This window comes from Symphodus melops (genome assembly GCF_947650265.1).
Source record: "Symphodus melops genome assembly, chromosome: 3".
Classification (NCBI taxonomy): Eukaryota; Metazoa; Chordata; class Actinopteri; order Labriformes; family Labridae; genus Symphodus; species Symphodus melops.
In genome coordinates, this window is record NC_136693.1 from 30,752,490 (window position 1) to 30,776,294 (window position 23,805).

At 45.8% G+C, this 23,805-nt stretch overlaps 2 protein-coding genes across 2 annotated transcripts; both read right to left on the reverse strand.

Moving 5' to 3' along the window:
• Positions 1-1,666: 1,666 nt before the first annotated feature.
• LOC306821824 (aminopeptidase N-like) lies at positions 1,667-18,268 on the reverse strand. Its single transcript, XM_079340405.1, has 21 exons — positions 17,927-18,268; positions 14,502-15,232; positions 13,785-13,927; positions 13,283-13,422; positions 12,493-12,619; positions 11,980-12,134; positions 11,018-11,131; positions 10,794-10,937; positions 9,727-9,792; positions 9,460-9,525; positions 9,186-9,361; positions 7,663-7,739; positions 7,445-7,578; positions 6,893-6,948; positions 6,658-6,805; positions 6,466-6,557; positions 6,265-6,375; positions 5,556-5,723; positions 5,052-5,192; positions 4,068-4,149; positions 1,667-3,948 (listed from the first exon to the last, which is right to left on the reverse strand). The coding sequence occupies exons 2-21, from the start codon at positions 15,098-15,100 to the stop codon at positions 3,796-3,798; spliced, it is 2,892 nt and encodes a 963-aa protein (XP_079196531.1). The 5' UTR covers positions 15,101-15,232; positions 17,927-18,268; the 3' UTR covers positions 1,667-3,795.
• Positions 18,269-18,659: 391 nt separating this feature from the next.
• Positions 18,660-23,257, reverse strand: ap3s2 (adaptor related protein complex 3 subunit sigma 2). The gene is made up of 6 exons (XM_079340406.1): positions 23,039-23,257; positions 22,153-22,244; positions 21,784-21,895; positions 21,138-21,209; positions 19,286-19,393; positions 18,660-18,908 (listed from the first exon to the last, which is right to left on the reverse strand). Exons 1-6 carry the CDS (start codon positions 23,105-23,107, stop codon positions 18,783-18,785), a joined length of 579 nt encoding a protein of 192 aa, XP_079196532.1. The 5' UTR covers positions 23,108-23,257; the 3' UTR covers positions 18,660-18,782.
• Between the last annotated feature and the right edge of the window lie 548 nt (positions 23,258-23,805).

A 23,805-nucleotide genomic window follows, 5' to 3' on the forward strand; every position in this document is an offset into this window, starting at 1 on the left:
GGGTTGGATATGATACAGTTGGATTAAATTACCCTCAATTTCCAGTTAATTTCCAGTTAATTTCCAGTTAATTTCCAGTTAATTTTCCATTTGGAATATTTGCCAAATTCACCAGCTTAATGGAAAGTTTCCGGAAATTAACCAGAAAAGTTCCTTGCCTGAGCAGCTCGGAGGGACATGATTCATGACGTGTCGTTTCTGGGATATTAAATTATGTCGTCACATGTTGTGTATTTGGCTTTTATTGTGAAAGTCTAGCTCAGAATTTATGAGTGATGAGTGTTGAATAAATCAGATAAGGTTTCATCACCCGGTCCAAAGGAACGGTTTGATATCCACAGTTTTGATTTCTGCTGACAGTTATTTTATCATGTTTTATTCCAGGTTTGTGTGTTTTAATCTAATTGTCTGATTTGTCAGCACATAAAGGTGTTTGTGTGAAGACGGCTTGTAGGAGTGATTACACATTCCAACATGTGTTTGATGAGGCCCTTCAGCCAATCACTCACCAACTCAAACACAGGTTTAAAGACCTGAACAGTTAATCACTCACCTACTTTTATAGGTTTAATGAGCCTTGATAGTTAATCACTTAATGGTTTTCTGTTTAGGAGGAATTAGTTACTAGACTACATGTCTTCTTGTGATAACAAACAGGTAGGAAGTGTCTTCCTCTACAGAAGGACAAAAGATTCAGGAGTTTGATGCACCAATGAGAGAAGAGGAACCAAACATCAGGAGACACATAATTTGAAAAAAGCTGCCCAAAAAAAGCTGCCCAATCAGAGGAAGGAAACTGCACATTCTCAAATGCATAGTTTGGTTAGATATTCTCTGTCTAATGGATAAAAGGGTTCAGGGACAGATAGTCGGGGCTCAGACTTCATGAACTGACCAGGTATCTGTCTGTGGTCAGGGACGCGTAGTGTTGAACCCAGAGACTCTGTAACTTCTATTCTTGATTCATCGGGTTCATAAACTCTGTTAACCTGAAAGAGACGTCTTCAGTCATTCCTCTCATCCCATCAAAAGAACGAGAGATTCAAGGTCATTATTTAAAGGAGTCAGATTTATATCAACATTTAGGAAAAGGATGAAATAGAAACTTTTATCCTTCGCGGCTTCACTGTGGCGTGAACTGTCCTCACAAGTTTTATAGTCCTCGAAATCGCTCCTCCAAAGATCTCAGCACTTTGACTGTTGTCTCGGACTGGGCGGACTCTGGATTTCAAATTAAAACCAGTCACCTCTGAGAGGAAGCTTTTCCACGTCGTCACCTTGAGCTGAAGAAAAACAACCAATCACATCATTTAGATTTTTATCCCCCGGCCACGGCAGCATCCTTCATGGTGTCAGGTTACTCTTTTTGAAAAGGCTGAAGTCACATGACGAGACGCTGGTGGTCCAGAGAGGCGTCCCTTGGGCCTCGTGGCGTCTCGTGCAGGCGATAAGACGTCACTTAAACCTATCAGCTCGTTTGATGTTTTCCTTACCTTGAACCTTGAAACAGGCAGGAGAAGGAAATGCTTATCTTCCTCTCCTAAAACATCAGTGTGACAGAAACAGACCTGCAGGGTTTAGCAGACCGTTAGCGTTTCATGGCGTGCAAAGAGTTATCACGCCATGACCTCCAAAAAATAAAAAAGACAAACAAGAAGAGGCGGAGTTAAAAATCCACAAAGGGTAAGTCTTTTATTACGGCACGTTAATCTGAAACAAAAGGTTTCTGTTCCCTCTGAAGGGGGAAATGATTCAAAGCAGCAGCAGCTCTTAGCGAAGCCTCATCCTCCCCTTTCTTATTAAATCCAGTTCCCTCCATGTGATGGACTTTATTTGGCTAAGTGTTTAGCATACATGCTAATTCTCCACACCTGTTCACAGGAAGCGTTTGAAAGGAAATGATGAAAGACAGGAAGAAAAGGCAATAAAACATTACACTGATAGAAGCGTTTCATTCACACACTGTCGAGGAAATGATCAAGACTTGACTCCACACACTCAGAGAGGTGAGACATCATCACAGCTTCAGTGTCAGAGGCTCTGCATATACTCAAACATGTGATCATTATCAGGGTCGTGTCAAACATCCTGCAGGTATCAGAAGAGCTGCTGTCTCTCTGCCTGCTGTCCAGATAAAGCTGAGCTGTATCAGCTCTGACATCAGCAACACTGAACTGACATGAAGTCATCACACACACGAGCGCTAGTGCAAAGGCAGCATGATGCAACACATGTTCATGTCTGCTGTAAAAACAGGCTGTTTGAATGGGTGTGTATGTGACTTCCTGTGCTGCTGCAGCCAGCCTCTAGTGGACACTCCAGGAACTGCAGGATGTTACACTTCACATGATATGAATGTTTCATGAAGGCGACATCGGGCAGCGACGTGTGAGGAGACGAGTGACAAAAACACGACAGCGAACAGAAACGTAATGCAGGGAGACAAACATCTTCACGTGTGAAGGAGGCGTGTCCTGACGGCTGAACTGTTCCCTCCAAAAGACGAGTCAGACGAGCTTGTTGTTGATAAAACTGATATCAGAAGAAGAAGGGACAAAGACAAGTGTGGTGTCGTACGAACTCCGTCATCGGGGAACATTTCCAGCCCCGCCTTTAAATTCTTCTTCTTCTTTTCTTGTCTCGTTTGCCATCACCGTCAGTGCGCAATTAGCTTCAGTTCATGTTAGCATCATTCATGTCGTAAGCGCCACCGAGAGGAGTCATGCAGTGATGAGTCTTTTCATTTTTAAATTTAACACATCGATATTTGGCACCAGCGATAAATACACCACACAAGATATTCTACTAATCCGCCTGTTCAACATTCACAACTGTTTTCGTTTTAGCTCTTTTGCTCCAAAGCAATTCCTCTAAGAAGGATTAATAAAGTGGTTGAATTGTAATTAAAAGATAATAGATTATAAATGTTATAAAACATGATAAAAACGGGGGCCAGCAGGTGAAAGCTCAGAAACAGATTAAACCGGGCAGCATGTTCAGAAACGCAGTCAGTTAGTTAAGTTAGCCACGCAGCTACCGCTACTGTCTGACCCCGAACTTCAGAGCGCCAGGACACTGACGGAGAAATGACACAGAGGCTGAAATATGGCGGCTTGAAACGGCGGTCTGAACGGGGTCATAACGTGTAATAATTATCTGTAGCCGTGAAGTCAGGTAGCGATGAGAACGGTCTCGCACTGATGGTCGATTTGCAGCATTTCTCTTCATGCAGTTGTGTCTAAATATTTGTGTTTTTGATCTTAATGACGTTGATCTGACTTTTGCAGCACATTTGTTTTATTTTCAGGATGTTTCAGACGTTGCTTTTGCTTTTGAATTTGCAGCATTTCTGAACTTGCTGCTTGTTTCAGCGCTTGCCGAGCCTTTGCACTCACCGGCCACTGTAGGAAGGAATGAAGTTGTCGTTACAGAAAATGTGGAAGGAATGTTTTCATGCTAACGTCTTCATTTCATAATTTTCATTCTATTTTCTGTTGATGATTTTAAGGCATCAAATGTTTCTCATATTTCGTCCACAAACAAGTTGAGGAAACAGTCGTTCATGGACCGGAGATAAGAGTCCTTCATTTGGTGTCAGATCACTGATACGGTACGATAGCATGATGATAGTCTGACCATCATGCGTTTGCTCTGATGATGATGCGTCAGGGTGTTTGCACAGTCGTCACCAGCTGTCTCAGGCTGCTCATTTATGGTCGATGATTATAGTGGTTGTCATTCATTACGTGTCCCAGTGCAGGGAAAAAAAGAGTCATTTAAAGTGTCCACGTGTCCTCATGTGGACTCCTCGGTTAGCCACGATAGCACATGGGCTTTATTCTCCATCAACCATTTGATGTTGGCTGTGGTCTTCTCTATCGCCTGCTCCACAGCTAAGGAGGCGGAGCCAAAGCCAACATGGGCGTTGTCTTCTTTGAATTTCTTGAGCTGTGGAGAGAGACACAAAACACAGGCAGAATAAGTGAGTAGGTCTTTGTTTGTACCTGGATCTCTGGATCTCCTCGGGGAGTCGCTGTGTGTATTTCAGAGTGGCGTTGGATGAATACCTCCTGCAGCTCAAAGTCTGTGGAAAATCTAGTTGTGATTCCTTTGACGAGACTAGCGAAGGAAAACGATCCTTTTCCATACCTGTAATAAAAAAAACAAATCAATGTTGCTGCAAAAAGTTGATGTATTTATTCAGGATGACTTTTAAATGACTCAAATACAATTTAAATGAACTTGTAAGAGATGGATTAAAGAAATGATCTTTACTGATGCCTTCCACACACATACACTTTTAAGGGTCCCATATCATTTCAAACCCTCTTCTTCATGTTCCTCTAACTCTAACATGTGTCTCTAGTCTGTCTGCTGTTTGGAGATGTTCCCTTCATGACATCACAAAGGGCAGTAGCCCCTCCCACAGGTGGGTGACACTCCCACAGCTAGGTGTTTGTTCTGCCCTCTGAGTCTGCCTTCTCACCGTAAACAATAGGACATGGAGCCAGAAAGCAGCGAGTACACCCGAGCCCTTCCAGACAGGGGGCGTGGCCAGACACCGCTCATTTACATATTTAAAGCTACAGACACAGAAACAGCCTGTTCTGAGCAGGGCTGAAATAGAGGGGTTTATAGACATGATCAAATACAGGATCAGAGTGGATTTACAACAACACACTTCACACACATGATGAAGAGGAGCGAGGACACTGATTTCACCTGAAGAGGAGGAGGAGATCATGTGACCTTTAAACACAGACTAACATCCTAATGAGCCAGGGAGGTGACACTTTTGTTTTTTTGTCACTTTCTATTCACACACCTGTTTTATAACGTGTCTTTAAATAATATGTGAATGTGTCTTATTAAAACAAAAGGGCAATTTTACTAATTGCACTCGTGCGTCCTGATGAAGAAATGAGCGTCACTGTGCAGATCCTTCATGCTGCTGTTAATTTTACATCACTCTCTCATCCATGCACAGTAAAAACTGTCTTGTTCAACGCCTGAAAAGCAATCTGATCTAAAGATTAGCTGAACACTCTTACTGCTGGAAAATGTAGCTCCACTTCGCTCTGACGAAGTTCCAGGCCAGCGGCATCCCCACAACGTTTCGAGCGATGTACTGGATGGTGGAGGTGGCGTCCTGCTTGCGGATCTTTGACGGGTCCAGAGTGTACTCCAGGTACCTGAATCCAGCAGAAGAAGAAGCAGCTGAATTCAGTAAATGTTGAAAGGTAACCTTTGTGTCAGGAACATGTGCGGCGCTACACTACTCAACTGAACTTTAATATTTAACTGAGAATTGTATAATACAAACCTGAAGTCTGGTATAATTTTAAATCTCAGTCAGTCATATATCTTTGTTCTCTCAGTTAGACCTGCTGATTGTATTACTGGAAAGTTAAACAGGTCCTTTCTATCACCATATTGGAAACAAATTTCTGCAAAGTTTCAGAAAATACAGCCGCTAGTTTTTCTGTAGTCTTGCAGACAATCAAACGAAGCTCCTTGAGGCGACTCCCACATGTCTGGATAGAACAGCCACGTACCTGTTCAACAGCCAAGGTGCTTTTGTGCAGGCCAAGGCTCCACGTAGCCTTGCGCCTTCGGATGCCAAGGTAGCGTTCTTGAACATCTGCCATGCAAAGTCCCATTCTTCCACTCCTCCAAAAGCGATGGCGCTGCAGTAAACTGTGCTCTTCAAGTTGGGATGAATGCTGCAGATTAGAGCGTGAAAAAAAAAACACACAACGTCACTCCTCTCATGCAAAGGTCTGAACATGTCTAGTCTCAGCAAACATTTGTGTGGTGGTTTAAAGATTTTCTTGGTATGTATTCTTTTCTAACACCATGTCCTAACAGCCAGGGGAGTATAGTGCTTTTATTTTTAAAGTAGAAAAACTGCAGTCTGATGCTTTTACTTTGAAGGTGGACAAACTGAACAATGATGCTTTTATTTTGAAGGTGGACAAACTGAAGTGTGGTGCTTTTATTTTGAAGGTGGACAAACTGAAGTGTGTGCCTTTGTATTGACGAGCTGTTGACTCAGATCTCAACACTCGTGAGTAAACGTAAAGAGGTGACACATGTCAAAGGTCAACATGTCACGATGTGGATATTATTAATGCTGCACTGAGCGCCATGTAGAGCTCCTCCCGTCCCTGTAGCCGAGCGACAAAGAGGAAATGGAAACAGGTTGCTGGTTTCAAACGGTCACGTTGCTTGCTCATGGACACGCTGGAATGCTCGATTACTCACGGGTTGTTTTGTGGATTCTCCATCCAGCGTCGGTACCAGCCTTTAACCAGCTCTCTGCAGCCCTCCACGTTTGTTCTGCACGCTATTCCAATAGCGTTTATCTGATTATACCTGAAGAACACAGGGCGGTTTGAGAGAGCTGCTTTTATATAAATGTGTTGTAGAGTCACTTTGTTCCTCGTCGGGTGTTTCACGTCTTACTGGTCGGTGTGTCCTGCAGGAACTTTGGTCCAGTTGTCTGTGATCTTCTTGAAGTGCTCAAAAAGTGGTTGGATCTGTTTCTTGAGGTAAGCCTGAAAGTGAAATCTGCCATCACTCATTTGTCCGCCCATTGTACACATCACATTCTGTTGTATTTGGACGTATGAGCACGAGTGGTGAAGAAGTATGAACCTGTAATGCGCCGTAAACCTCGGTGCGGTCGAACATGAGGACGTAGTAGTCGAGGTTGCTCAGAGCCGACTCCCAGGGAATGTAGTCTCTTTCCTTGGACAGGTATGTGGTCACTCTCAGGGCCAGTGTGGTGTTGATTATTTTGGCTCTACACAGAGAGAACACATCTTTAGGATTATTTGCAACATGAATGAACGATGTCTGAAGTCCTTTAGACACATGTTGTTGTTTTTACCTTGCTAGATTGAATGCGTCATCGATGATCTGAGCTCTGTTGTTGATTGATAAAGCCTGGAAGAAATTAAATAAACACAAATATGTTCTGACATTGACACACAGACAACTAAAGCAGAGTGCAGTGACAGATAAAATAAACACTGAAACCTTCAATGTTCAAGATAAAAAAGTTACAGAAGCAAATTAAGAAAAAAAATTGTTTCAGAAATTGTGTTTAATACAATGCATCTTTAAAGGTCACTTGTTCTGCAGATCCCCATTTTAAAGGTCACACATCATTTTAAATCCTCTCCTCCATGTTCCTCTAACATGAGTCTCTAGTCTACAAACCCCCCATGATGAGAAAAGTCCATCCTCTCCGTCTCCTGCCTGCTCCACTTTTCAGAAAATGTGTGCTCAAACAGGCCGTTTGGAGATGTTCCCTTCATGACATCACAAAGGGCAGTTCTTCCCCAGAGGAAGGCTTACATAAAGATGACCAGTTGTGAGACAATGGGCATGTGAGGAAGGGGGGAATGTAAAAACAACAGGTGAACACTCTGTCACTCACCTGATGATTGGTGTTGAGCAGAGAGAAAAGACGATCCCAGTTCTCGAGATCGTAGTTCACCCTGAAAAACCCGGAAACGTTGGTGTTCAACAGAACCCAGTCCTCTCCTGAAACTCTCATCTCCCTGTGGGTGTCTGACAGGGAGACACATTTTGAGCACAGATCTCAGTGAATGGTGATCCTATATAAGAAGATCAGGACTGTTTCTTAGAGTGTACCTGTCTCTTTAAGGAGCCAGTACTGTTGTTGCTCCACACCTGTCTTCATCCATTTGATGGGGACAAACCACGTGTAACTAAAGAAAGAAACAGAAATCAAAACTTCGACCTGTTGACGTAGAGAACTACAAGATCACAGAAGAACTACAAGATCACAGAGAACTACAAGATCACAGGAAGAACTACAAGATCACAGGAGAACTACAAGATCACAGGAAGAACTACAAGATCACAGGAGAACTACAAGATCACAGGAGAACTACAAGATCACAGGAAGAACTACAAGATCACAGGAAGAACTACACGATCACAGGAAGAACTACAAGATCACAGGAAGAACTACAAGATCACAGAGAACTACAAGATCACAGGAAGAACTACAAGATCACAGAGAACTACAAGATCACAGAAGAACTACAAGATCACAGAGAACTACAAGATCACAGGAAGAACTACAAGATCACAGAAGAACTACAAGATCACAGAGAACTACAAGATCACAGAAGAACTACAAGATCACAGAAGAACTACAAGATCACAGGAAGAACTACAAGATCACAAGAGAACTATAAGATCACAGAGAACTACAAGATCACAGGAAGAACTACAAGATCACAGAGAACTACAAGATCACAGGAAGAACTACAAGATCACAGGAAGAACTACAAGATCACAGAGAACTACAAGATCACATGATGAACTACAAGATCACAGAGAACTACAAGATCACATGATGAACTACAAGATCACAGAAGAACTACAAGATCACAGGAAGAACTACAAGATCACAAGAGAACTACAAGATCACAGAGAACTACAAGATCACAGGCAGAACTACAAGATCACAGGAGAACTACAAGATCACAGGAAGAACTACAAGATCACAGGAAGAACTACAAGATCACACAGAACTACAAGATCACAGGAAGAACTACAAGATCACAGAGAACTACAAGATCACAGAGAACTACAAGATCACAGGAAGAACTACAAGATCACAGGAAGAACTACAAGATCACAGGAAGAACTACAAGATCACAGAGAACTACAAGATCACAGGAAGAACTACAAGATCACAGAGAACTACAAGATCACAGAGAACTACAAGATCACAGGAAGAACTACAAGATCACAGAGAACTACAAGATCACAGAAAGAACTACAAGATCACAGAGAACTACAAGATCACAGGAAGAACTACAAGATCACAGGAAGAACTACAAGATCACAGGAAGAACTACAAGATCACAGAGAACTACAAGATCACAGAGAACTACAAGATCACAGGAAGAACTACAAGATCACAGAGAACTACAAGATCACAGAAAGAACTACAAGATCACAGAGAACTACAAGATCACAGGAGAACTACAAGATCACAGGAAGAACTACAAGATCACAGGATGAACTACAAGATCACAGGAAGAACTACAAGATCACAAGAAGAACTACAAGATCACAAAAGAACTACAAGATCACAGGAAGAACTACAAGATCACAAGAGAACTTTACGGGATTCCTACTTGAACTGAGAGGGCCGGTCCACCACAGAGTCTGGATCCAGCAGGAAGTGTTTCTGTTTGATGCTTCCTGTCCGGGTGTCGAGAGTGACCACCGGGAAGCCCATCTGAAGAGTCCAGCGGTTCATGATGTCATGGACAGTGTGAGGAATGTGCACACCTGGTGTGTTTTCAACAGCCTGGTGACAAGAACACACACTGTCAGTGAAGGACACACTGTCAGGGGAAATCATGCACAACAACACGAGTGACTGTGAAGGTCATGAAGGGCACGCACCTGCTGCAGGTGATCCCACAGGTTGGTGTACACTGTGTTACTGAAGGCGAACGTGTTCAGGTAAGTCTGAGAGGAGTAAGCATTTCAAATCAATCAGAACGCTGCATTTACTCTAATCAAGATGTTAAAGCTGCAGGGGCGAATCCAAGGAGGGGCAAGGGTAGTCGTGAAATCTAATTGGCTGCAACAACAAAAAATACAAACGTAGACGTGACCAGCTGTAGTACTAATTAAGAGGTGACACCTTATAAACGGGTTAATACTCACACTGAGTCCTTTCGCAAACACAGGCTCCGTGAGAAACTCGGACAACATCCTGAGCACGGCGGCGCCCTGAAAGAAACCAACAGCGGTTTGCTTGAATTCGTCATAACAGCGAAGGATTTCATCTTCTATTAGACTTCTGAGAGAAATGACAGGGACATAAAAAGTCTTTCTGACGTCTAGTATGTTTGCTCTAAATGTTGATGAAAGAGGATGTACCAGGATGTATTACAGCTGGCAGGTGGTCGACATTAGGTGTTATTCAAATGAACCGTTTTAAAGGTTTCATATTTAAATCCTCTCCTCCATTGTTCTCTAACATGTGTCTCTGGTCTGTCTACAAACCCCACAATGATGAGAAAAGTCCATTCTCTCTGTCTTCTGCCTGCTCCACTTTTCAGAAAGTGTGTGCTTTCCCTTCATGACATCACAAAGGGCAGTAGCCCCTCCCCCAGGTGGGTGACACTCCCACAGCTAGGTGTTTGTTCTGCCCTCTGAGTCTGCCTTCTCACCGTAAACAATAGGACATGGAGCCAGAAAGCAGCGAGTACACCCGAGCCCTTCCAGAGAGGGGGCGTGGTCAGACACAGCTCATTTACATATTTAAAGCTACAGACACAGAAACAGCCTGTTCTGAGCAGGGCTGAAATAGAGGGGTTTATAGACATGATCAAATACAGGATCAGAGTGGATTTACAACAACACACTTCACACACATGATGAAGAGGAGCGAGGACACTGATTTCACCTGAAGAGGAGGAGATCATGTGACCTTTAAAACTCCCATGAAGATTTTGATATGTGTGTTGATTTAAATCCCCTTGAGGACAAAGCAGTACATTCATATTTGAAAATATCCTCCTGCTGTCTGTGAAGTGTGAACATAACACCTGCTGCTGTTAACCACATCGTCTGACACTGAAACTTGGCTCATCTTCTTCCTGCGCTGTTTTTAGCTTATGTAGGTCATTTGGTGCACCTGCACTTCCTCCAAAGCGTTGCAGAAATGCAACACTTCCTGTGTGTCTGTATGAGTTCCTGCCTCGGAGGAGAGTGTGGGAGGAGCAGACCTTGCTGTAGGAGATGGTGTCGAACATCTCGCTGATCTGTGCTGGGTCGTTGACCTCGTCCTCTCTGCGTGTAAGCGGGTGAGACGAGGCGAGGGCGTCCACACCAAACACTTTGTGCACGTCGTAAAGAACGATCTGGTCTTTCTGCAGCAGAGGAGAGATGAGGATTACGGAGAGGCCGACTGAGGCCTCGCTGTCTGTGCAGATCAGCATGTGCTTCTTACGATGTTCCAGGTGGGCTCAGCGTGGTCGGCTCCGAGGTACTCCACGTATGATGCAAAGCCCTCGTTCAACCACAAGTCGTTCCACCACTGCACCGTCACCAAGTTTCCAAACCACTAAAACAAAAGAGAAGAAAGAAAGAGTTGAACTCCGGAATGTTTCCAGGGGAATAATTCTTCCAGGAACAATGCCGACTAAGTCGGACAGTGAGCTAAGAGTTCTGGCGAACGCTGCAGCTGAACTCCAACTTTAACAAAAAACATCAGAATAAGCAAGAACTTCAGAAAACCCCCAACCACAGAACTTCACATGAGTTATGATGTCAGGCTTTAATGATCATCATAAATGCAGCGTGGTTAAGTTGTCCCCATGTGATGATCCGTCACAACAAGATGTTCTGAAGAAGTATGACCGAGCTCAGGGTCAGTAATTCCACCCATGATGGTGAAGATGTTATGCATGATTTTAATGCTGACATGACCAGCTGAGATCAGCTGATTTTCTGCTTGTAATCAGCTCCAGACTGGTGACTAACAGCTAGTACCCTTTTTCTCAAACATTAAGACACATTTCCAGAAACTTTGGCTCACAGCATAAAAAAAGCATGTTCTCTTTTTTTTCTGAACAGACTCCTCCCACAGAAACAGTTCACACGTAAGTCTTTCATTAAATAAACACTGATGTGAACAATTCAAACATCCATTTTCTTCTTCTTGTCCTTAAGCTGGGTGGCAGATGTGGGCGTGGCCTGGGCAGTGCAGACTGGCTCTGAATTCAAACATGTTCATGTAGTGTGTGTGTGGCTTCATAGGGACATGTGACATATTCATATGTAAACAAACATGTGCAGTAACAGCTGTATTCGTCAGCTCTCTTCTTCACATGAGTTACGCTGAGCGTGTTGTTGAACCTTCTAACGACACATTGACTTAATAAGCAGAAGTGAAGGCAGTGTTTGGCCTACCATGTGGGCGAGCTCATGAGCGATCACAGTCGTCACTCTCTCTTTGTTTCCAGTGGAGGACATGACGGGGTCGTAGAGGAGAGCCGTCTCCCGGTATGTGACCAGACCCCAGTTCTCCATCGCCCCCGCATTGAAGTCGGGCAGAGCGATCTGATCTGAGGACGACGAGAACATCCGGACACAAGTCAGAAATGAGAAAAATGAAGATACTGACCCACTGCAGCCCGAGCCGTTTGGGGTTTGATGCCTTGCTTGAAGCCATTAGTGCTCAGGAACTGAACTGGCACCTCTTCAGCTATCAGACCAATTTTGAATCTTGGGCGGGGACTTGAACCGGCGCTGCTCACAGAGCAGCTGTGGTGTTTGTAATAAAAAGCCTCAGACAGGAAAAAGTGCAAACACAGCAAACGATGATCCAGTCACTGAATGATGGCAGATAAAGGAAATCCTCAAAACATTTCCTTCCCTACAGGAAGCGGTTTAACCGAGTGTGCTGACACATCGCTGACCCACCTGACTTGGAGAGCGGATACGCTGCATTGTAGTACTGCTCATAAAACTGAAGAATCGGCCCCGTGACATTGAGAGCGTAGTCCCCCTGCCCGTCATCGATGGCTTTTCTTCTGGCCCAGATTCGGACCTGCAAAGAAATGAAAAGTTTAACCCCCATTAAAACATTCTGCTCATATTTAGACTCCATTCTGGATCAGAAATATAATCGAGATATTAAACGATGTCAAACGGGTCAGGGGAGACATTGTCTGTTCCTCAGCGAGATCTGGAGGTCAGAGTGAACTATCTCTTGATTCCAAGCGTGCGGTTTGCATCCTGCTGCCCGTCGTTTGGAGTTGTTAAAGTCACGACTTTCTTCACATTTGAAATCCTAAAACATGTCTGATGTAAATCAGGGCAGCTAAGATGCTTTCCCTCGGGATCAATGAAGTATCTCGTCTGAGGAGATGGGAGATGTTGGGCTCTGAGCAGCTGATCCAGGCTGAAGTCTTTCTGGAGTCATCTTCATTCTGGATCAGGAACATCATCGTCCAATAAAACATGGTGTGAAATGAAGAACAGGGAACTGGCATTTGAAACAACAAAGTCTGATGCTTCAATGCTAATGTTGGTCTTAATCAACAGAACATGAGATCGTCATCACGCCTGCCTACTTCCTGTTCTCACATCAGCGCACCACAACTTCATGCTAATCATTTAAAAGATGTTTTTCGATGCATGTGTGAAGAGCTCGAGGACGATGTAAGATCTGGTCCTGAACCAGCACGCCGATCACGTGCAGCTTTCTTACCAACAGGTTGTGGTTCTGTGTCGACTGGATGCTCCGGAAGTCACAGACGATGAAGGCCAGCAGGTAGGTGGACATTCTCCTTGTAGGCTCGAAGGTTGTCCTTCTAACCGGCACGCCATCAAGGACGACGTCTTCGGTGGCTGGTCAGAGGGAGGAACAGTTCCACTCTGTTAGCATTAACAACATGGAGTTGATGATTCTCTTATTACATGTCCAAGTTACTCATGATTTAAAAATATTAAACCTTACTCCCTGTACAAAACCAGAGCCGACCCGCCTCACGACTCGCTCTAACCGCCGTTAAGTCCACATTAATATCCCATAACTCCAGTGTGTCCTGTGTGAATGTGTGTGTGAGTCCTGACTGTCTACAGTGAGGGAGAAGCTGGAGTCCTGCTGGCTGTGTTGTTGTCAGAGCTGTGTTTACAGTCGGCTCCTCCCCTTGTGTATAACAGCGAGCGGAGACGTTTTTGTTTTGGTTTCATGCTGGAGCTCAACAAACCTGTTTCCCAGCCATTGGACAGAGCCACCATGTCCCGCTGGTGGACGATGGACACATTGAAGACGGCCTTCATGGCCGGCTCATCGAAGCAAGGGAAGGATTTCCTGGCATATGTTGCCTGCATCTGCGAAGTCGCGACAACTCTGCAAAATGTTCAAATGCAACATACAATGAGGATGAGTTCATACTGATGGACTCTTTACTCTGCAGCAGCCTCTACCATCAGTGTGTGAATGGATGAGTTCATACTGATGGACTCTTTACTCTGCAGCAGCCTCTACCATCAGTGTGTGAATGTGTATGAATGGATGAGTTCATACTGATGGACTCTTTACTCTGCAGCAGCCTCTACCATCAGTGTGTGAATGTGTATGAATGGATGAGTTAATACTGATGGACTCTGCAGCAGCCTCTACCATCAGTGTGTGAGTGTGTATGAATGGATGAGTTAATACTGATGGACTCTGCAGCAGCCTCTACCATCAGTGTGTGAATGTGTATGAATGGATGAGTTCATACTGATGGACTCTTCACTCTGCAGCAGCCTCTACCATCAGTGTGTGAATGTGTATGAATGGATGAGTTAATACTGATGGACTCTTTATGCTGCAGCCTCTACCATCAGTGTGTGAATGTGTCTGAATGGATGAGTTCATACTGATGGACTCTATATGCTGCAGCCTCTACCATCAGTGTGTGACGCCCTGTCATGCTTACTTCTTCACGCCGTCCTCAGTGTATTCGCTTCTGTAAAATCCTTCCAGATCATCGGCCAGCTCTCCCACAAACTCAGTGTGCAGAGAATATGTGGCTCCAACAGTGAGCGTCCTTTGCAGCTGAAGAACCAGATACTCCGTCTTCGGGACGAGCCAGGACTTCAGTATAGCGGGCGCGGTGGCCTCAGAAATGCTGGTTAGCTCAGCTAGCTGCCCGTTGAAGTCGGTGAAGTTGAGCTTGTTGGAGTGAATGATGATGAGGTCCGTTTCCTTCACACATCTGAACTCCACGTCAGAATCTCCAGAGAAGATGTACAGGCCGTTTTCGTTGGGCGTGAGTCGGGGCCACAGGGTCAACCTGTAGGACTCGGGAACGAGGGAGTGTGGCAGTCTGTAGCGGTCCCAGGGCTCCTTTGGCGTGGAGGGGGTGGTGGGAGGCATGCTGGTGCTGTCTGCCGCCCCCCCACCAGACGTGCCTTGATTCTTGGCCTTCTCCTTGTCATAGGCGATGGACAGAGCTAAAATTGTAAGCAGACCAACGGCTGCCAATGCGAGCAACCCCAGGCCCACATTCTTACTGATGTAGTAGACTTTCCCCATGTTGGACTCAGACGCTCAGAGGAGGACTCTGGAGGGGGGTCTCAGTCTGTGTTTGTGCAGCTCTGCAGATCTCCTCCCTCCTCAGTGAATTGTTGAGCTATTAACTTGGCACCAAACACATCTTCATAAAACCTGAGGAGAACCGGAGAGAGCACAATATGAAGGGTGTTAAGAGCAGCAACACCTTTTCTTTTTTTAAGACAATTAATCATTAAGAAACATCAGCAGCCTCCCCCCCAACCGTAACCCCCCCGCATTCATTATTTATCTGATTCTGATTTCAGCCTCTGCCTGAAACGCTTCATTTCAGCTGCCCCCCCACCTGCCCACTCTCGAGGGGGGGCCGAACACTGCAGGGCTGCCAGGGGAGAGTCTATGTGAGCGGTGACACCAGCTTACGTAGCAGCTTGATTAAATTCTCGGGGCTCGTGCTTCAGCACTGTCGGGACAGATTAAAGAGTCACCTATAAAACAACAAGAGTCAAAAAAGTCCCAAAGTGGACCAGTGACATAAGTCAGATGATTCAAGGTTTCCTCCTTCTATGAATCATTCACTTTATCAGCACAGCATTCAGCTGATTCTGACTCCATACATAAACACACTTTATCATGTCCCTCTCCGTCCTTCCTGTTTGTAGCATGTCCAGATGTTTCCTGAGAAACATTTATAGAAAACTAAACTCTTGTTCCAACGTATCTGTGATGACTTCATTCTTCATGTTAGTTCAGTGTTGCTGATGTCAGAGCTGATACAGCTCAGCTTTATCACCAAGGACAGCAGGCAGAGAGTCAGCAGCTCTTCTGATACCTGCAGGATGTTTGGGGGAACTTGTCGTTCACTCCAGGCTGCATGACGTCATAGATTATTCTCGATGGGTCAATATGACCCTGATAATGATCACATGTGTTTGAATATATGCAGAGCGTCTGACACTGAAGCTGTGATGATGTCTCACCTGATGTAGAAACTCTCCGAGTCGGAGGGGTGTTGATCATTTCCTCGAAAATATCGACACTGACTGTCGGCCATATTTAACCTTTTCAATACTCCCATTTTTTATTAATAAATTGGAAGTTATTGGCTGTTTCCAAAACCTCCTGTACATACCACTGTCTACATCAGTATGCAGTGTATACAGCGTCCTGTGTTCAACAGTAGGACGTGGTATGACAGTCGTCAGTTATCCTGCCACCAACTCGCTCCGACGCCACGCTAAGGATGACAAGCTGCTGTCATGAAGTCGTGATGACAGCAGGCCACGCCCCTCTCCTCAGCTCCTCTTGGAGTATCCCTGAGGGTCTACCCCGAGGCGTCCAGGTGGATCCTCGTCAGATGGCCTGAACGAATCCACTCTGATTCTGTATGAGATCATGTCTATAAACCCCTCTAGAACAGGCTGTTTCTGTGTCTGTAGCTTTAAATATGTAAATGAGCTGTGTCTGACCACGCCCCCTCTCTGCTCAGAACAGGCTGTTTCTGTGTCTGTAGCTTTAAATATGTCAATTAAAAACTAAAAGGACTATAGAGGAAAAATGACAGTTGATAAACAAAACAGTACGATTCCCACCGTGGATTCAGAGTCCAGTACGTGTGTATTTGATTTACAATAGTGCATATATATATATATATATATATATATATATAAATAAAATGGGCGTGTGAAGCTCTGAGTGAAGGAGACTCTCTCCTGTCCTGTCATTGCCAACACGTTGTTTAAATAGAGAATTTAAAATGGGAAACATGTTGAGAAAGAAGCGTGCTTCATGCTGCCCTGCAGGGTCAGACAACATGCTGCACAAACCTTTCTTCAAAGTGTTTGAAGAATCTGTTCCATACGGTGGCCTACAGGGGACAAAGTGCTGCAATGCCCCGACATCGTTTATAGAAACAGAAAGATGCAACTTAAAAGAATATGTACAAAAGTCCAGAAGCTGTGATCTTTGCCCCCTGCTGGCGTCGGGGTTAACACGTAAAGCGTGGAAGTTAATCTCCTGAGAAATAAGTCGAACGTCAATGATTAGAAGCTTCCCTCCAGACGGCGGAGAGCGGGATAATCATGCCAGGGGGAATGTTTATCCTGTGGGTTCAAAAATCACACATTTAAAAAAACAACAAGAAGGGAGTCATGTGACCTCTGGGTCATGTTATCATTCCAGCAGACACTCCTCTTCTCTGACCTGCGAGCAGCGTGTCCCCCCCCCCCCGTGTAAGGAGTCAGTACAGAGTGTGACTGTGAGTGGCAGCTGGCAGGAAGTGAAGCTGGCACACCTGCCTTCAGACTCATCTGTTTGAGGAGGTTAGTGAAATATGTCACCGGCTCTGCCACTTTAGTTGGTTATTATTACTCTCTTTGTCTTTTGCAGTTTGGGCGGGAGGTTTCCTGCCGGAGGTCAATAAAGTTCATCTTACCTGCTAACATGTTTTCATTCTACCTGCACATGAAGCTTCAAAGTCAGCAGTGTGTTTCAGCCCACGCTGCACCTTAAGAAACTGACTCTGGGAACCTCGTGATGAAGGGAGTCAAACACAGAGCGTCTCACTCCACTGCTCAGCGCTCCACTCTTACCTTCCAGCGCTCATTTGAATTAAAAGCAGGCCAAACCAGGAGACGAGGAATAAGACACGCAGAGAAGCAACAAAGACTCGACTTGAGTTCATGTTAGCGTCAGAAGGAGAAAGCAGCAGCTCCACATCTCTGCAGAAACGCTCAAACGGGACATTACTGAACCTTTGCAGGGAAACAAGGAGGAGCAGCTGAAGGAGTGACTTGGCATGGAGCAGGTTGGATAAATTAACATGCCAGGAGTTTGGAAAGCAGTACATACCAAGCGTGGCGTCGCGGGATGCCCTGGTTTAGTCCTGCGTGAGACGGAGAAGTTGAGCTGGAATGATCCCAGCTGAGGTGAAAGTCTCGCAGTCTGCATCTGTGAGGGAGGAGGTGGGAGGTGGCCACAGCGAGCGCCGGTTTCTGCTTCGCCTGCAGGGAGGGAACAACTCCCTCAACTTCCACAAAGAAAAAAAAAACAAACTTAAAATCCCCAAATTAGTTGGAAGGGAGAGCTGAAAGAATGTGGCTGTATCAACAAGAGTGCCAAGTCATGGTGGTGGAAAGTCTGCGTGTGATCCTCGGAGGTGCAGTGACTCGACTACCTGGGGGAGAAAAAGACAAACTCCAGGCTGGTGTGAGCGGGCGAGCGAGCGGGCGAGCGAGCAACAAACCACAGACACAGGCGTTTATGTTTACATCTCTTTAATAACACAGAAGATCACACTCAGACAATAACACACACACACACACACACTTAAATATTCATGAAGTCGTTTCTCTGAACAGATGTTGGCGATAATCTAACTCTCTCAAGCGTTCACATGGTCCAATCAGCAGCCAGGAGAACAAGAAGGTTATGAAGAAATCACAAAGAGGTCAGCTGGAGCAGGAGATGAAGATGTGTTGATCACAGAGAGGTGGAGTATACACACATCAGGAGAGAGAGGACAGGAAGTCAATAAACACAGACGTTACTCTGGACACGAGGATCTAAAAGATCCTTCGTCTGGAGGAACCTCGTGTCATGAAGCTGCTGTGGTTCCATCACACGTTTATAAAAAGTGTTTTTTTGGGTGGAGGAGACCTCCGTCAGTAGAACATCCGCCCTGCGGAGCTCAGCGGGGGCGCCGGCTTCAGAACGGGGAGAGGCTCGGCACTTTGATATTGATGTCTCCGATGTTGATGTTGCGGGGAATCTCGGGCAGGTTCATGTTCTTCACGGCGGAGACGGCGCGAGCAGGTGCAGCCGACAGCCCCCCCTGCCAAACGACAAAAACAAGCAGATGGAGAAACATCAGTCCTGCTCTCTGTACAGCACGCCAGCGTGAGCGTCCTGATGAAACGCCCGAGTGAAGCCGAGAGGACGGGAGGCGTGAACACTGAGGGCAGCTTCACTGACGTGAGCCAGCTGTGTGAAAATGACCTTCTCCTACTATCTCATCTCTTGTATCGTAATGACGCACTCCCGCCCCCTGCTGGCGTGGACAGTTATTTCCTCTCTACGTGCTGGCTCAGGGTCTTCACACAGAACATTTGTTTGGCTAAAGTTGGCGTTTTCAGAATCCCTTGGCGAGCGGCCTCAGCTCGTAAACGGCGCTCGTGCTGACTGAATGAGTCGACACCAGCTCACACTCACCTCCGACTTCTCCATGCGGTTCTGCAGCTCGACCTGGGCCACGATCTCGTTCATGTTGGTCTCCAGCACCATTCCTCCCATCACCACCTCCTGCAGGATGTAATGGACCTGCAGACGGACGGATCTGTGTTACTGATCAGAACATGACCCAGCTCACTGTCCCAGCTCACACTACCACCTCGTCTCCAGAACTCTGACTGAAGGCGAGTTTCGTCCAATCACATGAAGCTTTGTCTCGTTAGAAAGCTGCTCGTGCGTTTAAACGGTCCCTGAGACCACAAAGCTCGCTGAAGGCTGTTTCACTTCGAGGAGGTGAAACTACATCGCTACTTCCTCATGTTTTCAACCGCTGAAGCTACAGACCAATCACAGCTCAGTGGGCGGGACCTCACGCCCAGAATCTGAAAGCAATGTCTGCCATCTTGCTAGGAAGCTATGCTAACAGGCTCAGTGGAGAGAGAGCTGATGAGTCTGGACTGTCGACACACTGCAGCTTCAGTGGGAGTGGCCTGCGGTGCTGTGCATTCTGGGAGCTGTTGTCTTTCATCAACATAAGTCAAAAAGATCCTTTCTGCCTTTTTGGCGCTCAACAAGGCAACGACTTCAAAATCAGTCACCTCACTGCGACATGAAACAGATTCATGTTTGTCCCTTTAAGTTCCAGAGTTCTCCAGTCGCTGTTTACTTCAAACATGTGAACACGACATGAGAGAAGTATTAGCAGTGTGTAATAAAGTCACACAGTCAGCGGAGGGTCGAGATACACGACTCAACTTTCACAGCTGGATCAGACTGAAGCCCGCAGAGAGCCGGCTAAACGCATCCAGATGTTCGAGGCTGTCCACAGTTTACTCTCCAAGAAGTCAGCCAACAGGGAGGAAGCAGGTACAAAGGCTAAAGTCTACGGGATTTGTCTTTGTCTGTAAAACATCTCTGGAATATCACCCGGACGCTGCCGAGCCAATATTCCCTCTCAAGTTGTGATTTGGGAATTCCTGTGGCAGGAAATGTTTCTGGGAAAATGAGCGTTACCACCGAGCGTTTCAGACGGCACAGTGGAAACGTGAACAGCTGCAGTTCATAAAGCGTTCCTCTTATGTTGCCTCTGTGTTAAACACGAGTCGGCCCACGTGCAGCACGCACGCCGCCTGCAGGAGCGTGCAGCACGCACGCACGCACGCACGCACGCACGCACGCACACCGCCTGCATGAGCGGGAGAACTGTTGGGCTCGTTTGAGCAGGTCAGTGTTCGCCAGCGACGAGAGCGTCGGCGAGAAACCTTCCCAAGTTTCAAGTTTCCAAGTTTCATTCCTCAGGCCGATCCTGCCACATGATGTCAATTTCCTGCTGGGAAAATTCAATCAAGATGGCCGTGGATGTGTGCGAGTAGTTTCCAGCAGAGGAACTGAACAGCACAAACCTTCAACAATGACGTCTTTTTAGACTTTTCTCAGAAAGACTCCTGAGTCCAAGACTCCCCAGACTCTCTCCTATTGGACGAGGAGAGGTGGAGTGTCAGGGCTGCAGAATCACTCAGCCACTCCCTGTGCAGCTGCTCCTGGACGGGGGGGGGGGGGGGGGGGAATGGGGGGGGGGGGGGGGGGGGGGCACTGTAAAGAGTTAAAAACTCAACTCAAAGCCATAACATTCAAATCCTCCAGGGGCAGCATCGCCCAATCAGAGAGGTCGCCCACCCTATCCTCGTCTTCATCGTTTGTGGTACTGTGACTCGTAGCGTGTGTGAAGGTCAGGATGGATTCTTATAAACAGGAAGTGAGCGGAGGTGATGTTCAGCTGCAGAGACACTGGAGGGCGAGCGTCAGAGAGACGGCGTCTCGGCTTCACACTCACCTTGTCCATGTGGAAGATGAGGTCCAGCTCGCAGACGTTTTCAAAGCATTTATCCAGCGTTTCCACAAACACCTGAAGAAGAAGAGAGGACGGTCACACACGTGTTTCATCGACCTTTAAAACACACGCCATTTCTGTTTATCTCACAAAAGGTCAAGTCCCGTCTGACCACCAGCACCTTAACATGCTCCGCCCCCCCCCCCCCGCCGCTGAACCCTCTCCCATTCAACATCCGTAACCTAAGTTCTAATCACTCCACCTTTTCAGGCCGTGATGTTTACGCCCCTGCGGCGGTGCACCTTCACTCTGAATGCTGTGAAGGCGTGATGAGACGAAGCGATCGGAGGGAAAGGTGCGACTGTTACGCCTCTGATAAGAGAGAACAAAACAGCGAGGGTTTCCCCCCCCCTCGCATGTTTACGACCTCTTATCTCACCCAGAACCTTTTCCTCCCAGCTCCAGCATGAAAAGAATCCAGCATCCCCAAACCGACCCGACACTTTTAATGGGAGGGGCTTACAGGACGGCGTGTTCACAGCCATCAACAGACACACTTTGAATATGGTAATCCTGTGACGACGTTGATTGAAAACAAAAACAAGGTTTCACCTGTCTGAGAATCACTTGAAGGAAAGTGGACTCTGACCTGGATCAGGTCCAGGATGCCGAGCTCACTCTCTGACGAGTCCACACAGAAGACGAAGTAGAGGGTGGCGTAGTGACGGTAGATCAGCTTGTAGTCTGAGCCGCCGATGAGGCTGAAACATGAATGACTGACAGGTGAGTCAGAGTGCATGGAGCGACTGGAGGACAGGTGTGTGTTTGGCTCCATCTAGTGCTCACAGTCCTGTTACTACATCGAGCAGCAGCTGATCGTCTGGACTGTGCACGCTCTAATCGTCTATCCCGTGTAGTTAAAGAATGTTAAACCTGTCAGTGTGTATTTGACCTTTAACACTCAAATAGAGGTCAAACAGTTTGTCAACGTGAGACGGCAGGAAACACCTGTGCTTACCTCCCGCCCTCCAAGAAGTTACAAACATTGTCGTCTCTTTTGGACACCAAATGGAAAGTCTCCCGAATGATTTGCTGCTGCATGTCCTCCGCCTGCAAACACACACACACACACACACACACGTTTGGCAGTCTGCTGAGTCAGTGAACGTCACATTTATCCTCTCTGTGAAAACACGAGCTGTCTCAGCCTGTCATCAAACTAAGAACGTCTCTGATGAACACTTTGAGTATTTCAGAGAACAGAAAGAGGCTGACCTTTGACCTGGTTCAGGAATTAAAGGTGTTTAGATTCACGCTGTGTGTGTGTGTGTGTGTGTGTGTGTGTGTGTGTGTGTGCGCGCGCGCGCTTTAGTGTGTGTATTAGAAGTGTGCATGTATTAGTAGTGTGTATGTGTTTGTGTGTATTAGTAGTGTGTGTGCGTGTGTGTGTGTGCGTGCGTGTTAGTAGTGTGTATGTGCTTGTGTGTATTAGTAGTGTGTGTGTGTGTGTGTGTTAGTGATACATGAATCGGTGTTACGGTTGAATCGGTGACCGTGTTAACTGATGACCTTCATATCTGCTGAAAACGGAAATGTCTTGTTTGTTTTAGAGTTACATTGAAGACTAATGGGATTTAACATTAAAACAATAAATAATAACATTAAAGGCTTCGTCTTTAACATCTGCTGTTACTATGACAACCACGGTCACCAGATGACACGGTCACGAGTTACAGAGCACCTGCTGATCTATCACCTCTGTAAACAACCAGTCGAATCACAAACACATTGATGGAAAACATTCAAACATTTATAGAGACTGACAGGAAGTTATAAAGAGTTTATAGCTCTTTTAATGAGAGCTAATGCTAACGGTTTAAATTGCACAGAAATGAAATACTTACAAAATACTGATAGAATCTGATCAGCCGCGGCTTCCCGTGGTTATTAAATATCAGGATAGCTTTAATCATGATTCTGGTCTCTGAAAACCCTTCTTATAATAATAATATGTTGACTCTGTATACTGTGCTAGGATGCTAGCTAACGAGCTGAGTAAATCCGCTACTTCCGGTTGTTTCTCTTCTTCTTCTCCTGGTTTATTGGCGGCTCACAGACCAACGTTTAGGTGCACAGCGCCGCCTAATGGACTGGAGTGTACAACATCAGGTTACGTATACATTTACTTAATATTTTTTATTCATTTAGGTCCGCAATCAACACACTATGTTTTTAAATGGGATTAATCGAATGCTATTTTGTCCCTTTAGCCGCACCGTAGATTGTTTGTGTTTAAAGAGAGATGAGTTAAAATAGATTTATAGCTACAGTACAGGTAATAATGTTGAAGTGTGTGTTGTATTAGCAGTAACATCTAAGTGTGATAATCAAGTCATGTTAAATAGTGTGGTTTAAATAAACAGATACAGGTGTGCACAAGCCCTCATCAGAAATACTTCATTCATTCTATTCAGTATGCTGTGGCGTGTTAATGTTGCATTTGTTGGATATGGGGAGCACGAATCTACATAACATCACAGTGGTAAACTTTATGTAAGTAAAACATAAAATCCTGCAGTTCCTGGAGTGTCCACTAGAGGCTGGCTGCAGTTCCTGGAGTGTCCACTAGAGGCTGGCTGCAGCAGCACAGGAAGTCACATACACACCCATT